The sequence below is a fragment of the Mercenaria mercenaria genome, chromosome 19 (genome assembly GCF_021730395.1).
Source record: "Mercenaria mercenaria strain notata chromosome 19, MADL_Memer_1, whole genome shotgun sequence".
Classification (NCBI taxonomy): Eukaryota; Metazoa; Mollusca; class Bivalvia; order Venerida; family Veneridae; genus Mercenaria; species Mercenaria mercenaria.
Window position 1 is genome coordinate 7,903,432 of NC_069379.1, and position 18,293 is coordinate 7,921,724.

General features: G+C 34.5%; 1 protein-coding gene across 1 annotated transcript; it reads right to left on the minus strand.

Moving 5' to 3' along the window:
* Nucleotides 1-3,350: 3,350 nt before the first annotated feature.
* On the minus strand, nucleotides 3,351-15,136 carry LOC128550940 (ficolin-2-like). The gene is made up of 6 exons (XM_053531077.1): nucleotides 14,688-15,136; nucleotides 12,971-13,156; nucleotides 8,995-9,125; nucleotides 7,599-7,695; nucleotides 7,040-7,198; nucleotides 3,351-5,045 (listed from the first exon to the last, which is right to left on the minus strand). The coding sequence occupies exons 1-6, from the start codon at nucleotides 15,127-15,129 to the stop codon at nucleotides 4,801-4,803; spliced, it is 1,260 nt and encodes a 419-aa protein (XP_053387052.1). The 5' UTR covers nucleotides 15,130-15,136; the 3' UTR covers nucleotides 3,351-4,800.
* Between the last annotated feature and the right edge of the window lie 3,157 nt (nucleotides 15,137-18,293).

Sequence of the window (18,293 nt, forward strand, 5' to 3'; positions counted from 1 at the left end):
GTCGTCTACCACCGTACAAATCAAAATTATCATACGTGAGGAAATAACCTATTTACGTGAAGCCTTCCCTGAAGCAACACTTATATGGGTAGATATATTACATAGGCGCACATGGAGGGGGGCTACAAATCTTAAAACCATTGAGAAAAAACTACTCAGATTAAACAGGTTAGGGCGGCAGCTGGTCCTCTCTTCTGGAAAGGCAGACATGGTGAAGCCAGATATTGATACAGAAACAAATTTTTTTTCGAGGGGACGGTGTCCACCTTAATGATGTAGGCTTAGAATTCTATCTTGACTATTTAAGAGATGCCATATTAAGGAATACTTCTTAAAGCCCAGCTCCGCGGCTATTCTAATTCTAGGGTGTGTATGCAACTGATAATTACAATAGGTAACAGTTGATGGCGGCCACGCTAAACCAAAGATAATTAAGTAGAATTTTATATAAACTGGCTGACTTTATTTTGATAGGCGTCACTATTTATGCCTGTAAAGTGACAATTTAAGGTTAAAAGGTAGGACCGGAGCAGGTCTTTAAGATCGGGAGAATTTTGGCGGATAAATTTTAGAAATTTATTGTGGCGGAAAATTCTGTCGACCGGGAGGTGAACGGACTCAAGTTTAAAATGTCGCCTATTTATTTGCTTCGAGAGATATGTTGCCACTTAGCACTCGCTCTATTGTGACCGTGTGTGGAAAGGTTTTTGCCCTAGTACTTGGCAATACCTACTTAGCTTTGCTTCCTTGCTTAGAAAGGTGTTGATCTGCGTTGCATAGCCATAGCGTTCCTTACATTCTGGATCGGGTTGCCGATACCACCTACTGCTTGGAGTCAACCAGAGTAGATGGGTCGGCGATTTGATGCTGGAATATTGACCGATATTTCGCAGTTACATATGTATTTCACCTCTTAGCAAACAGTGGTCACTTTGCAAATCGATTTATACGTTGCTTGCCTTGCTGTTAGCTGTGTGGTACTACCTTGTCTTGCCTTGCATTGCCTAGCCTTTTAATCGACGTGGGTTGTGGGTTCGACCCCTTAACGGAGTGACCCGTGGGGATCGGACTTATGACTTTTGCGTTGTTAGATTGGAATGATTGATGTCGGGATTCGTTCTCCTTTCGGTCGACCGGATTTTGTCCTTTTAAATGACTTAACACGGCGAAACCTGTTTAGTCACGAGCGGCCAGAAAACTCCACCAACACTTTATTGAATACGATAGGGTTCATGTCATATAAATATTTTCAACTATTTATACTATTGAGAACTTGTTTTTATACTCAAATAAAAAGAGTATACTGAATAACGATTGTTTAGTCTTTATTTTGAGTAATATGAGTAATAAAATAATACAAATTAATTTAGAATTAAAATAATTTCATTTATTTTTTCTCAATATTGTCGTCTGCGTTTCAGTCGTCTGTTTTACATATTCATTACTATTATACTGGTTTAGTTATACCTGAATGAGCACGGCTGGTTCCTACTGAACGTATTGGTACCACTGCCTACAGTGCATATAAAAACAGGAAAACCCGTGTTCTCCTTCACTTTTGCTAGCTACACACTAACTTTGACGTACGAATTTTCCCACTCACCACACCCCATTGAATTGTTCAATGTTTAAGGATATTCTTTTCCTCTGTCTGATTAAGTGCATTTATAAATTGTATTGACAAAAAAAAAATTAATAAATATGTATGTATATATATATATATATATATAAATAAGTATACACGTATAATTGTCGCTGAAAGTATTTATGTTACAGAAATTGAGTACCAGAATAGTACCTTAACAGGGAGCAGGAACAGTACAGGAGAGTGGAATGTATACGCACTTTAAACACAGACTATATGATGTGTTAGTACCAGGGATGTGCATAAGAAACGTTCGGTGCTAAGTGTTTAGGTTTTACATTCACAAATGTTTTGATACGGAAGAACGCTTCGGTGAAATATAACTCTCCAACTGTTTTATATTTATGTGTTAGCTCTCAGACATTGACACGAACAATTTTTAGTTCAGAGGTATTGTTCATTGTGTTTAGAATTTGTATTTGCTCCGGTATGTTATATATTGCAATGTAATTGGACATTTAACTAAATACGAGGATACTATTTGGTACTTAATGATGTAGAGACTGTTCAGTACGTCGAGTGTTTCTATATTTAAATTTATTAATCTGTATACATTTAACTTGAGACAATGTAACCCAGAGTGTGACTTTTGTCGATGTTAATATTAAATTGTAGCTTTTAAAACATACAACAATTAGTATATTTTGTTGGCAGTTTATTAACGTTTAATAAGGTATAATTATGTATATTATACAAAGTTCAATAGAAAATTGTCGCTCATATTACTGTAAGGGGCGGAAAATTCTGTCGACCGGGAGGTGAACGGACTCAAGTTTAAAATGTCGCCTATTTATTTGCTTCGAGAGATATGTTGCCACTTAGCACTCGCTCTATTGTGACCGTGTGTGGAAAGGTTTTTGCCCTAGTACTTGGCAATACCTACTTAGCTTTGCTTCCTTGCTTAGAAAGGTGTTGATCTGCGTTGCATAGCCATAGCGTTCCTTACATTCTGGATCGGGTTGCCGATACCACCTACTGCTTGGAGTCAACCAGAGTAGATGGGTCGGCGATTTGATGCTGGAATATTGACCGATATTTCGTAGTTACATATGTATTTCACCTCTTAGCAAACAGTGGTCACTTTGCAAATCGATTTATACGTTGTTTGCCTTGCTGTTAGCTGTATGGTACTACCTTGCCTTGCCTTGCATTGCCTAGCCTTTTAATCGACGTGGGTTGTGGGTTCGACCCCTTAACGGAGTGACCCGTGGGGATCGGACTTATGACTTTTGCGTTGTTAGATTGGAATGATTGATGGCGGGGTTCGTTCTCCTTTCGGTCGACCGGATTTTGTCCTTTTAAATGACTTAACACGGCGAAACCTGTTTAGTCACGAGCGGCCAGAAAACTCCACCAACACTTTATTGAATACGATAGGGTTCATGTCATATAAATATTTTCAACTATTTATACCATTGAGAACTTGTTTTTATACTCAAATAAAAAGAGTATACTGAATAACGATTGTTTAGTCTTTATTTTGAGTAATAAAATAAACATATTTGCCTTAGCAAGAATATGTCTTTAAGCATTATTTCATAAAATTTGTCAAAGATTTTCATTGACAAGTATAAATTTTACTGAAATTTATTAAACTGGAAGTTTACAAAATTATTATTACCTCCTCTCTATTACGCAGCCAAGATTGAAAATAGGTGAATTCCGAAGCAACACTGTATTTTTTTTTAAAAAAAAAGACCTTGGAAGTTGAAATATCCATATATTTATCAAATGCGCAGGTAAAACTAAAACTTATATTGGAATCTAAAGAAATAGTTTACTTTCCTATTCAAGAGGGATAATTATAAATTTTTATGAACATGATGAATAGTAAAATATTACATATTTCCAGTAGTCATCTTACATTATGTAATCGGTCTTTAAGTTCTTAAATTAATCTCAATGTTGTTCAAACGTTATGGAACACCTTTCTCCTTGTGAAAGTGTATTCTAAATTATTAGAATACGTAATTTTTGGTTTTTGTTCTAATTAGTCCAGGAGACAGATGTTTCTTTTAGCGAATACCTTAATTACGCTCAAACACGTTTAGGGAGAGGTTCTTACCACATAATGACTATCTATAACATTCGTATTAGAACTTTTCTGACAATGATGCCTTATGGCAACAGTATTTATAATTTGCTGGACAACTTTTCATTTTAGGGCATGGCTTTTACATAATATTGTTATGACCGAAATGTTTAGGGATTTATATAAATGCAAAAATAACTTTATGAAGCATTTTATTGTGTATGTACTCTATATCACTAGCATAACAAAAGTCGATTGTATGTCACTACGCTACGGCTTTTTGCTAATTTGTTTTATTACATGACTGTATTCTATCGTTTCTTTGATTGGCTGAAAACGGTTCGAAAAGTAATGAGTACACATCATATTAACTTATCTTGGGTTATAAATAGTACGATAATAAAAATAGATCGAAGTCGGTGCTTGGAAAAACAATATCAACCTGATTCGGTCTATAAATAAATATCGAAGATACAATTGTAATAACAAGACCGACTATACATCTATTTACGTAATAAAACAAATATTGACTTTTTCATAGATTAATTGATATCAGGATTTATCAACCGAAAAAAAGTTATATTCACAGAGCCAAAGGCTCTCTTTTGAGAGTTGATAAATCCTGATATCAACCTATGAAAAACTCGATAAATGTATAATGTCAAAGCGTATATTATGTCATATTATGTTGCTTTTCCTTTCAGTCATGGATGTAGAACTTTTAGCTTATTATATACTAGTAATGCACTTATTTCATTTTGGTATAAGCATTCAAAGTCACGGCAGAGTTTAAGTGTAGGTCGGGATACCGGAAACATACATTATTTTAGGCCTAAAGAATGTCAACAAAATTACATATTTGTTCACGGACATAATATGTACAAGATGATTACAAATAAAGTTGTACAATATTATTCACAGCTATCGGGACATTAAAAATAAATATCAATATTATATCGCACATAGATATTGTGCCGAATGTTTATGTCCAAATTCAAAAGTACGAAACAACTAGATTTACAACGTTATTAATAATAAAAAAAGAGTTTCAAAGTCGACCATTGTTAGAAAATGCCACATTGCTTTGAAAAGCAATCAATCACATGCTTCATTCTTTGACATGTTAAACTCTCCTCAGCATCATTTTCGATGTCTGCATCGACTCGTATCGCGCAAATCCATAATGAGAGAGCGCACTCATATCTCCGTGCTGAGATCCCGGTGTGTAGTACTTGCCATTCAGATTGACCCACGTGCAAGCATGGTACCACCATCCGCCAAGACGATTAACAGCACAGCCAGAATTAGAACTATCCCTGGCAGTGAATGGATAACCCTTGTTGTATTGTAAACCATATGTAGCAGCACCTGAAATAAGCATATTATCACACGTGTCTTCATATGCATGTATTCGGGTTTATACAAATATGAGGCGGCAAAAATAGGCGGGAGTAACGTATCCTATAATTAGCATCGTGCATATATTTCTAATGTAGTCAAATTTATACGAACATATTTCAAAATATTAGGCAGCTGTAATTGTTTCTAAAATTAGCAAAACAGATGTCTTTCAAATATATTCAATTTTATTCGAATATGTATTAGAAGCATATGGGCAGCAATAGCTGATCCTAAAATAAGCAAAGCTCGAGTAAATCTTATATATATATTCAAATTAACACGAATATGCATCAGTAGCTGATCCTAATATTAGCATAGCACATATATATCTAATATATTCAGATTAATACGAATATGTATTGGAAAGCACAGTAAGCTATAGTTGATCCTAACATTAGCATAGCACATGTATTTGTAATATATTCAAGTTAATACGAATGTATACTAGAAGCATAGTAGCAGTTCCTGATCCTCAGGCCCCGTGTTCACAAAACATTTTCAGTCTCGACTGAGTTTGATAATGAAACTTTATTTGTCATTTATATCTAAATAGCAATTTTAAAGCTAAATTTTAAGTTAATAACTATTTTCAAATGACTTTTTAGTATTGATGGTCAGTCTAAATTGGAATTAATTCTTGAAGCTTTAGTAAAATTGTTATTGAAATTTCAAACTCAAACTCAGCCGAGACCGAAAAATGTTTTATGGACACGGGCCCAGATTAGCATAGCACATGTCCCTCTAGTATATTCAATTTAATACGAATATGTACTAAAAGCACAGGCAGCAGTAGCTGATCCTGAAATTAGCATAGCACATGCATTTCTTATATATTCAAATTATTACGAATGTATACTAAAACCATAGCAGCAGTAGCGGATCCTAAAATTAGCATACACATTTCTCTCTAATATATTCAAATTTATTCGAACATACAATGTATATTGGAAGAATATGCAGTATACCTGTTTACGTGTAATAAATATGTAGTATCCTTTTCACACATTTCAATGCAATGATATCATTTCTACGGCAATATAGAATTAAGATGATACACACAGGAAAATATGAAACAAAACGAATGTAAAACCAGATATACGGAACCTTGAAAAGGTTAGACAATATCAGTCAAACCCTAAAACCACCTTTTTTTTGTAAAAATAATGAACGCGACACTGCGCTCTATGATGTAACACATCCATGTATCAATTTTGTAACAATGTGAGAACTAACGGACCGGAAATTCACAAGGGTAAAGAAACCTCTGCTAGACTTAACCCCGAATAAGTTTATACAAACGACACTTACCCGTAATATAGTACAGTGTTAAACATCCTCTAAAACATCTCCATAACTAGGCAAAGGTATAGTAATTAATTTGATTGAATGTATAAAACTATATCAAAAGCATTACCTGTTGTACTTGTGCTTGAACAAATCTAGAGTAAATAGACAGGCCCAGGAAGACCAAAAGATTGAAACGTTTAGATATCACAGGCATAACTTGATGTACCTGTGCGTGAACAAGTCTGACGTATACAGCCAGACCCAGAAAGACCAAAGTCTTGAAATATTTAAATATCAGAAGTATTACCTGTGTACTTGTTCGTGAACCCGACTGGAGTAAATAGTCAGACCCAGAAAGCCCAAAGTCTTGAAATATTTAAATATCACAAGTATTACTTGATGTACCTGTGCGTGAACCATCTGACTATATAGTCAGACCCAGAAAGCACCAAAGTTACCTGAACAATATTATTTATACACAAGTTATTTAACCATTACTATGTACCTGTGCGTGAACCAAGTCTGAGTATATAGTCAGACCCAGAAAGACCAAAGTCTTGAAATATTAAATATCAAAGTATTACTTGATGTACCTGTGCGTGAACCAATCTGGAGTATATAGTCAGACCCAGAAAGACCAAAGTCTTGAAATGTTTAAATATCAAAAGTATTACCTGTTGTACCTGTGCGTGAACCAATCTGGAGTATATAGCCAGACCCAGAAAGACCAAAGTCTTGAAATGTTTCGTAAGCTTCAGTTCCGTCTGCCTTTGACATGTCTGTTCTAAGTTCTGTTGGTCCTTGCTCGGCTAATTCTTGTACATATTTCAGACCTGTACAAGAGACATGCATACATATTTCATGTCTAAAAACAAATGAAACAGTAATGAGTATTGATTCCATTTATGCCATTTATAGCAATGTCACAGCACCGAATGTCGAGTTTGATTATAAACCTAAACATGTCACTGCACAAATGACAAATTAGATTGCAAGTTTAAATCATCTACAATCACTGCACAGATGCCGAATTAAAACGGATACAGATTTAAATGATTACTAAAATGGTGGAATCGGACCAAAGCCTAACGTTATTGAAGAACAAGTTTAATAAAACAGACATTTTTATCTTACTGTTACATTAAATAATTGCAGAGCCTGATTGCAATTGTTTCCTGTACACCAGTAAACACACATCGCGAGCGATTTCAGACTTAATAACTTCTTTTTTACCTAACCAGAACTCTCCATCTGCTGTACCAAAACCAGTGTCATATTCTGTGAAGGAGCGGTAAAAGTCAACTGAACCATCATACCGTCTCTGGAATACCTAATGTTTAGAAGACAATCATTTCAATAGATTTAAATATTGTTAGGACACATTCTCTCAACGAGTGACCTAAAATTTACAGGTCAAATGTTGAATGACTACCATTTTGCGGATCATACACACAATGTAATCTATGACAATTGACAGCTTAATATTACGTGTAGCAATTAATTTGAACATTTGATATGACTTTCTTAATATGTATGTACCGCATATTTTCACTTACAAGACGCATTGTTAGTAGTCATATTTCCAGTTCAAGAGCATCTTATAAGCGTGTACCACAAGGAAATTAAAAAAAAACAACCTAGACTGTCTGTTTGATTTTGGATGCGTCTTATAAGCAAATGCATCTTATAAGCGAAAATATACAGCATGTAAGGATACAATGCAAGTACTGTGATAAAACGCGTAAAGCTTTTAGTAAGGGATAGATGAAGGAACTAATGGTTTAAGTTTGAAATATTTTAAGTTATGTTCGGGGACAAGAGGTAATTCTGGATACTTGCCACCTTGAGACTGTAGGTTCGAGCCCGGAGTCTTAATATAAATTATATTATTTTTCTGTTCTTCTTTGAAAAAATAGCAAAAACTTGTTCCTAAGGATCCACTAATGTACGCAACTATTGACAAGCACTTTCTTTTATAAGGTTACGTATATAATTATTGATAAGTGCTTAAATTACTGTATTAAATTATCTAACAGTGTTGATTAATTTGGTAACATATGGTAATAGTTGTAAATAAGTGCTACAAAATCAAGCATACTATTAATCAATTGTTCAAATTACGTGCAGCTTTCATCTATCCGCGGGGCCGCATTTTAACATGACAACGAAAATCAAATCGAACGTGTCTGCGTAATCAATAAAAAATAAAAACATGTTACGAAACCAACGGATATACATTTCAAATTTAATATCAAGTACAAAGATTCTAGTTTGCAAGTTTGTTTGTTTGTATGTTTGTTTGTTTTGGGTTTTACGCCGTTTTCCAACAGTATATAAGTTACGTAACTAAGGGCAGTAAACCTAACCAGTGTTCCTGGATTCTGTACTGGTACAACTCAGTTCTCCAAAGTAACTATCAACTACCCCACATGAATCAGAGCTGGAGGACGAATTATTTCAGTCACAATGTCTAATATCAAATCGTTTCGGTGAAAATACGCCCCACCTGAAGATCGAACCCAAGACCCTGTGATCGGTAGCTCTGCGATCTACCTATTTAGGTAAGCGGGCGGGTGCTAGAACCTTCAAACTTCATAAAGTGATAGGAATGATACTATATTTGACTTACCGTCCAACCTCCACCCTTGGTATCCATGTCACAGTAAACTGTTACTTTGTGTCCAGAATGCCACAAGTTAATATCATACACACCACTCAATGCATCGGGGGTAGTATCAATTATTTCTTTGCAATCAGAAGCTGAAGGCAAAGAACACGATATCATTTTTTTCAGTATGGTTATGTTGTTTACTGAATCTTGAGTACAGATAAAAAATGGGCTGGGTAAAACTTACTCTCGCCAAAGTTGAATTTTCACAACAATTTTCAAGTTACTGTAAGCGTTATTTTTCGTCAGTATAGCTGCCAGCGAATACTACCTTTGTTCCTTGGTATAGGTACTAACTTGTTCCCCGTTTTAGTGACAATTTGCCCGATTGCATCAAAAGTATAGGACGAACCACTTCCAATACATTGTTCTGTTAAAACGTCACAGATAATATTTTTCAAGCACTTGAACTTACCGGGTTAAATTATTTTTCCTATAAGGAATTATGAACATGTATTTTTCAGGTTTAAACGGTTTTAATACCACCAGCAAGGTAAACAAATAATCAATCATTTGTTATCAATATAATAAATACACAATCTGATTACTTAAAATATGTGTTAACATATCTAAAGCTAGTTTATTCAGCACTTTGTCACATGTAAAACGTGCTTTGTCGATTAATAAAAAAGCAATTGACCTACGATATATCAAATGTTTTAATTCGTTAGGCAAGTTTCTAATGTTTTAGGTACGTGTTCACGGTTGGAATGAAACATTTCCTTTACAAAAAGTTAAATAAAAATGTATGCCTGACGTTGAGAAACGACAATTGGTCAGAAATAAGTAAAACTCAGTGTTTTTATTTTGAATGCGTCTCTGATGCCTTACTGGGAACATGCTTTGTGTTTCTTAACTTTTGGATACTTCGCGAAATGCATGTGTCAATAAATGTACCTTACGGTTTGAAACTATTTTCAGTAGCGCCTTTACTTCTTAGTTGCAATAGTCAGTTTGAATTAGGAAATACTTATTTATTCAATATAAAGCTACTTTTGAATGAGTATACATTTACAAAATTCGATATAATGATTTTAAAACTTTTCAGTCTGATCAATGCCTATGTTTGCTTTGTAATGCATATTGCGTGGTTTATACTCACACTAGGTACCCGAGGGAAAATATAGCCCGCTGGAAAAATGAAACAATGTAAATGGTAGGTTGAAATTGTTCGTTTAATTTTATTGGTACGAAGCCCGTCCTTGGACATCAACTTGAGTTTTGTCAGCAAATGCGCATGGCTTTAATGACCAAAAACGCTATGAACACACATATTCAGGGAGCGCCGGCCATCTTGAAAAAAAAAGCTGTTGTTGACAAGTAATATCAGAATGACTTTCACGAAGCACATGCGGGTGGAATAGTCGGTCACTAGGTTGTGGTTGGTCTTTGGTCTGCTTGACTGTCAGAAATATTGTGTTTTGAATGCACACTGTGTTCATTTTTGTTGGTTTCAACGCAACGCCGACACATTCATATGTTAAATGGCAACTTTCCAGCTTTCATGGTGTAGGAGGTCCTCCCCTCTCTCTCTTCTTAATTACCACTCAAACATATTCCGTCAATCTCTTTTCAGTATAGTTATATAATTGTAAAGACAAAGATAAGTACATATCTTACACACTGTAGAAACAACGTAGGGTCTCAACTCAATTCGCCAAATACTGTAATTACAGCTACATTAATTTAAAGCCCACCGCAACCTAATGACCTACTTTATCCGCCCTTCGGAACTTCGTTGAATCATACTGATAATACTGAAAAAAAGCATCTATTTTACAAGATGACAGATGAACAAGTTAGGCCCTCCCTTAATTAATATGGTTTCACAACCTCTCCTGCAAACTATTCCAGTCAGTCTCTTTTCAGGATAATTTTAAAAAAACATAGAATAATAACTAGATTACACTGCGGGAACAAAGTGTAGTCTAAACTAGCTCTGTTCTCAATGCTACATTAACCTAACAATATATATAGACATTAAACACATTGTCTTGACCAAATATATGTCCCTGTCAATTTGTAACTAGACATGTGTATTGCTCTGTTTTTCATGCAAATCGTGTGCTGTAATTGCCATCATGGAAATACAAAAAAATGTAAAACTTTGTGCTGTGTCTTTAATAGAATGTCTTGACGTCAAACGTTAAACACATCGTCTTTGCTTTATTAATATATGCAAATGTCAGAGCTTTTAGAGTTCGAGTATCTAGAATATTGTTAAGTGAATAAACCGACTCTTACATACAAATGTTATCTTCTGTGAAGTTATAAAAACAAACGTTGTTCTCTACACTTTGTTTATTTTACAATAAACACTCCATGTCACCTTATGAACTTCTACAGTTCTATTAATATAAGGCAAAACAGTACAATATTATCATTCTTTGCTACTTTAACTATGAACAAGTTTTGCATGTTATATTTTAATACACAAAGTTACCTTGATGAACTGTTAGTACAGCATTTCTTATCTTAGGCTTAATACATTAGAGGCAATTTTAGCATGACAATCTACCTGGTTCTTCCAAATCATACTTGGTTCATAACACAGTGCATTATCCCATTGCAACATCGACGCCAGTGTGTACTTATTATACAGTAAACCAGCTATCTATTAAAGTTAGGGTTAAATATTAACCTAATGTTCGATTGTATATAAGTTTATTTATAGTCGCCACCTATAAACCATATAGGTGATCCTCTAGAAGACTGTAAGTCATGTTAGTAGGAAAATAGTGCAAGTTACAGAAGACGCTCCAATTCCAGAAGCTTCCCTGGTTCTTTAGAGAACGGGGGCTCGAACTTTCAACCGTTCTATAAACCTGATATGAATTCAAAGTCTATTTATAGGTATTTAAGAAAATGAAATAGTCTGGTTCTTCTTGGAGTAAAAACAGTTTAGTAAATGCCACATCAATAGAGTGTCATAACTAAATAACGCTATCAACAAGCCGATCAATAGAATCACTTGGCACATCAATGGTCGAGCCTTTCAATGTCCTCATGAATATTCATAAGATTTATACGTCTCATTATCCGAGACAATATTCAATGTATACACGTTACATTACAGACATGTATGCAACTGTCAACTGAATTAAACAACAGAATTAGATTAATAATTGAACTAAGTTACTTTTGCCTTTCGATTGACATTCGTTTGTTAAGTAAACTGCAACAAATATTCCCGAGACAAATATGTTGACAGCATACAGAAGAGGAACTTAAAGTGTAAAACCACTGGAAAACAGTCATATGATTCTTGATATCATTTGAATTATACAAAGAACTTTGATATCAAATCAGTCTCCAGGACCGGGCAACTAATTAAATATGCTTTTCTATCCGCCGTATCTGGTATAAATAACGTTTTAGTAATATGCTAAAGTGTCACTGCCAACATAATTGAAATCAAACTTTAAAAATTGTCCTAATGGTGTTCTGTGACAACATTTTAACAGTCATAACACTGTCTGATACTTCCTGAATGACAATGACCCGGACAGCCAATCAAAAATTCTTTTCGTCATTTGTAACCGATATAACTAGAATTACGTTCTCTGTCAACAATCAAAAACCTCCGCATGAAAAATTAACGTTCCTGACATTCTGCTATTCCGGACATGCGCAGAAGACCGCTCCAGCTCTGCAATGAGCAACATCGAATTTTAATTGAAACAAAAGTTTCATAATTCAGTAAAGACACGGGGAATTTATAAACAAATTTAAGCAAGGTTTTTTTATTTAGAAATTTTCCGTGTCATTCACTTTTGTTTCATTTAAATTTGCAAAGCTGGAGCGGTTTTTTGCGCATGTGATTATTGATTGGTGCGCCCGGCTAAAATGTTTTTTCAAAACGTTTTCTACATTCAGTAAAGAAAACGTGTATAGATCCCTTAAAGGTTTTTGGACGACATATTTGTGACAAAAATACCTGTGTTTACATCTTTCTTTTCGCAAGAGGCTGGTTCCCATTTTCTGTCGGCTTGGCACTTTATACTGGTCTGGTCTGTCTGGTACCCCGCATTACAAGAAACAGTAGCAGTGTCAAGATACGACATTTTGCCAGCGATGTCGAGAGTTACACATCCATTTGGTATATCAGGCAATTTTTCACAGACTATTAAATAAATAAAAAAAAAATTCCCACACAGTTTCATCAACAAATAAAGTCAAGATTGAATATTTTCAATATGTTGATGCTAAAAATGGATTCATTTTACATCAGAAAATACCGAGGGTTTTTTTCTCAAGAAATTCAAAAAGTGTCGATATTTTTTTACCATTAATTTAAAATGTATCGATATTTTTTGGCAATAAATTCAAATGTATCAATATTTTTTTTGAAAGATAAGCTGTAATTTTACTATCCTAAATGTTCTTTCATATGATATACATTGTACATGTATGATACGAATAACAGTATCATATATTTAGAGAGAAATAAAACACAGAAACCTTTGTTGTTACGAAAAAGCAAGTTAATATAAATGATCTAAGTAGATCTACTTTAATCTTTGCACTTAAATTGCATTTTTATATGTTAATATTTTTGGGATTTTTTTGGTGATGATATAACGAAGAAGAGGTGTCGGAGGACAGGAAATCTCGACTATTCACCCGTTTTGTCAATTAAATGAAAAGAAGATCGAAAAGGGGCATAATTTTGAAAAATACATAAAAGGGTTATGTATCTGCCCATGACTGTGGACAAGTGTGTTAAATTTCAATCCATTCCAATTAGGGATACTCGGGTACCAGCTTACACATAAAAACTCAACAAAATTGCTAAGTCGAAATATGGGCATATTTTGTTGAAAAACAAAACAGAGTTCTTAAATCTGTGCAGTTTAAGTCAGTTTATCATAGTTAATATGTATGTAAAGTTTCACTCCATTCCGACAAGCAGTTACTAATTCAAAAGCTTAACCAAGACGGGAAGCCGACGCATGGATGCATCTTATAGCTCTACCTTTTCGTGTTTTATCATATTCGAATGCTACCAAATTTACCCTCTTAGTATAAAGTACTAAAATAACATATCTTATGTTTATTTTGTTGTGTTTAACGTCGCACCGACTCAATTATTTGTCATATGGCGACTTTGTAGCTTCGCTGGTAGAGAAAGACCCAATGTATTATTTCATCACGTGAGGGTACCTGGGTAGAATAACCGGCCTTCCATAAACCAGCTTCGAACCCACATCGGTGAAGGACAAGTGATTTGAAGTCAGCTACTTTATCCTCTCGGCCACAGAGACCCCAACATATTTAATAGTCAAATGCTTCAACTAATTAATAAACAATAAACTGCGTAAAATGACAAAAATCTATATCATGTTTCATATCCAACTTGTGATGAGTTTTGCTAACGCACTTATATTGCTTTAATGAAGGCTTCAATATTATATTATCGCGTGTTCTTACATTTTTGATTTTTTTTTGTAAATGTCGATTTATAGCATACCTTCTCCGCCTAACTATACCATTGTATTGATAAGTTATACACTGTCTTCCCATTTATCATCGGATTTGTTAGTCCCCATTTGACCTTAGAGAATTTTAAAAAATATACTCATCAAAACTTATCATTAATATTAAAGTTTACATACAGACGATTATATTTGATATATTCAAAACGAGACACTTACATACTTCGAACGCGTAAAACTGCATACCCTCCAATACCTGTGCGTCGTCTTTGACAAAGGAACTGCAACCAACACAATCCTTTGTTTGCGGATGGTGAAAAAATCCAACACATGAGGACGCTTCCGTACACAACGAGGCGCATTGTATTTTATTGTCCGCGTTAAAAATCGTTTGAGAAACCGGACACGTCAAACCATCAAACTCCTTGTTTCTGGCAAAACGTTTTGATTCCGAGGTAGATACAACACAACAAAATCTACCGAAAAAAATCACAAGAACGAACGCCGAAACTAGTTTTGTTGTTTCCATGATAGAGCGATAGCGATATGAAATTGTGTGACACCTGCAACTTGTATTTATCAGTAACTTCTGCGCAATGCCATGCAAAAATTTTAAACTGAATTTTAATTTATTCTGTTTGGACAACGAATCACAAAACATTCCCTAAGATACGTGCGGTTTCTGTTTGTACAGATATGCAACAACAATCGTTAGCTTTCCGCTTTGAAACAAAATATGCACATGAAGTTTGATCAATAGCTGGTTTATTGGCGCTGGGGAATAGTAAAAAGAAATGTGATCATCTATGTGACGGTTCGTATCATGCTTCCGTCGACTCTACATCTTTGTGTTACATTTTCCTAAAGTGTGTCGTCTTTGTTGTTTTATTATTGTGATGTAATTTTATAATTTGTACCAAGTTTAGTATAAAAATAACTGTATCTTTCAACATACATTATTAGCGTTGAGATTGCCTAAAAGTTTATTAAACTTGAAAAAAATACATTATGCATCAAAAAGGCAAAGAGCGTTGTTTTCTTTCTTAAATGACATATTCCGATTAGTTTTGTGAAAAATTGTTGTAAATTGACTAACACGGTCCTTAGAAGGCAACATAATCAACGATATATAAGATATTGCATAAATTATAACCAAGAAAAAATGCTTTATGTCATACACTTTTTGGAGGGAAGACATTCAATTAGTGTTTATTACATAACATCAGGAATATTTTTTCCATAAAATAATATCTGAAATAAATTCTCATAATATTTTTCTTTAAGATTTGACTTTAGCCAAGCAAAACTTAGTGTGGAACTGTAGACCGGTTAACAGCATAAACTATCAACCGGCGATTTAAATAAAGAGTCATTTAATAGAAGATTGTACTGGCAGTCATACTAACTATTGAAGGCTTTGTTGAGTCTGACCAGTATTTGGGATTTTTTTGCACAGGTGTCGCGGTAGCCGGTTAGCTTAGTCGGTAGAGCACTCGTACTGTAATTAAGCGAGGGTCCCGGATGCGAGCCCCGGAATGACTACACATTTTTCTTATCCTGTGACATTTGGCGCCCAACGGAGGACCGTGGCATGCTTGCTTGGCATGCAGTATTATGTACCACCGGCACTCGAGGACGAGTTTCCAATTTGTTGGGGTGTATGTCACGGTACGGACTTTGTCACATTAGAAAAGAGGATGTGTCAGGCAGCCGGTTAGCTCAGTCGGTAGAGCACTTGCACTGTAAACGAGGGGTCCCGGGTGCGAGCCCCGGGCTGAGTACACATTTTTCTTATCCTGTGACATTTGGCTCCCAACAGGGGACCGAGGCATGCTTGCTTTGCATGCAATATTATGTACAGCCGGAACTCGAGGACGAGTTTCCAATTGTGCGGGTGTATGTCGCTGTACCGACTTGGACACGTTAGAGGAGAGGATGTGTCAGACAGCCGGTTAGCTTAGTCGGTAGAGAACTTGCACTGTAAACGAGGGGTCCCGACTTCGAGCCCCGGACTAACTGCACATTTTGCTCACCCTGTGACACAGGTATTGATAAAAAGGGACTGTCCTTCAAATGTTAGGACAGGAAAACAAAAGAAAAGAGAATTTGAAGATACCTGGAAAACTTTGCTTTATTTCAAAGAAGGCTCGGAAACTTAGTTACTAACATATCATAATTATATCAAATATTAATGATGACCTCCGTGAAATCAACACGAAGCCAAACTGCATTAATAATACATGACCTGTAGCTAACAGATAGTGGAAGAGGCAAACGAAAAAGGTAAAATAAAAAGGAAGAATAACCGAAAACCCTAGGTTTACCAAACTGCAAAATTGGATATTATCATGGATTCAATAGAAATAAAATTGTCTTTTACTTTAACGAAAACATTTCTTATGCAATTAACATTTGTGAATCTAATATAATTTAAAAGGTACTGTGATGTTAAATAACATTATATCACATAGATAAACAACGTGTCAAAAGTAATTAATGGAAACATGCCTTTGATAAATGCAATCTTTGCAATATTATATTATCAAAGGGTACAATTTGAAAATGACAGAATGATATAATATTATAATATCACAGAATAAACAATAATGACAATGTAGCAAAAATACTTGAATTGAAATTTGCCTTTAACAAACACTATCTTGCAAATTATGCATTTAATATTGAAGACTCAAATATAATCTTTTCACTGTACCTAATATAACTGATAAGTTTAAAACAAGCTAGTAGTTTTCAATTTGAGATTGCTATTATTGTACTTTCACATTTATATAAACTCAGATGGGACGTACAATTATGAATAATAAAACTGGCTAATTTCACCACCAATATCGAGTGGAAATGACCTAATATCACTAGTCGCACTACGAAATGGAATACTGCGAGAAACTAATTCAGTTGTGTTAATGCCTTGAAATTAGGTTAAACACTGCTATTTAAAAGGACAAGGAAAACCTGACAACAAGCTAATTTTATATGAAAGCCATCCTCAAGCCTTTTATAACGCTGAAAGAATTTTTAAAATCGGATGACTATTAAAAAAGATATGGCATTTTGAACCTTAGGAAAATGGCTGATCATGGAGGTAGCCATTTTAGTGTGTTTATGACGTCATTTACACACTGTTGAATTCTTTTTTAGCAAAAATACATTTAAATCAATTAATTTTATTTGTTTCTTGAGTGTAAAAGTAAAGGTAAAAGGTAAAGGTAAATTTTATTTACCGTCGCTTTTTGAAACAATTAACGTAAGCTCTGCATCTGTCGTATATTTCAATTATCTGTTTTAATAACTTCAGTTCCTACAAGAAACGATTAATAAAAAAACTGTTATTGAGTTGAAGAAATAGCTTTAACATCTCGAATCTTAAAAAAAATATTAAATAAACGTTTGATCTATGTCACTGGTAAACAGCAACAATTAATACGCATATAATATTGCAGACAATTTTCAAATGCCTCGTATTGTAGTAAATTATTCTGATGAAAGACTCTGGTAGTCATATTTCTTTTTGTTCTGATTCTGGTTGTGATATGATTTATTTAAAATAATTCAAATTTGTGGACTTCATACATTTTAAAATGTTATTAATTCATACGAAATTTTGCGCGGCTAGCAGAAAGGATACCCGTTCGCTTTTGTTACCTGTTCATCGGATTTCCATTAATATTTATTTATGACGTATGATTTTGTTTTCATATAATACAATGCAAGAAAGCACGAAAAAAGTAATTGTATTATAAACATAATCGAACATTTGTTCATCAAAACCCCATACGCAGATTTTATTATCAAATATTCAAGGCT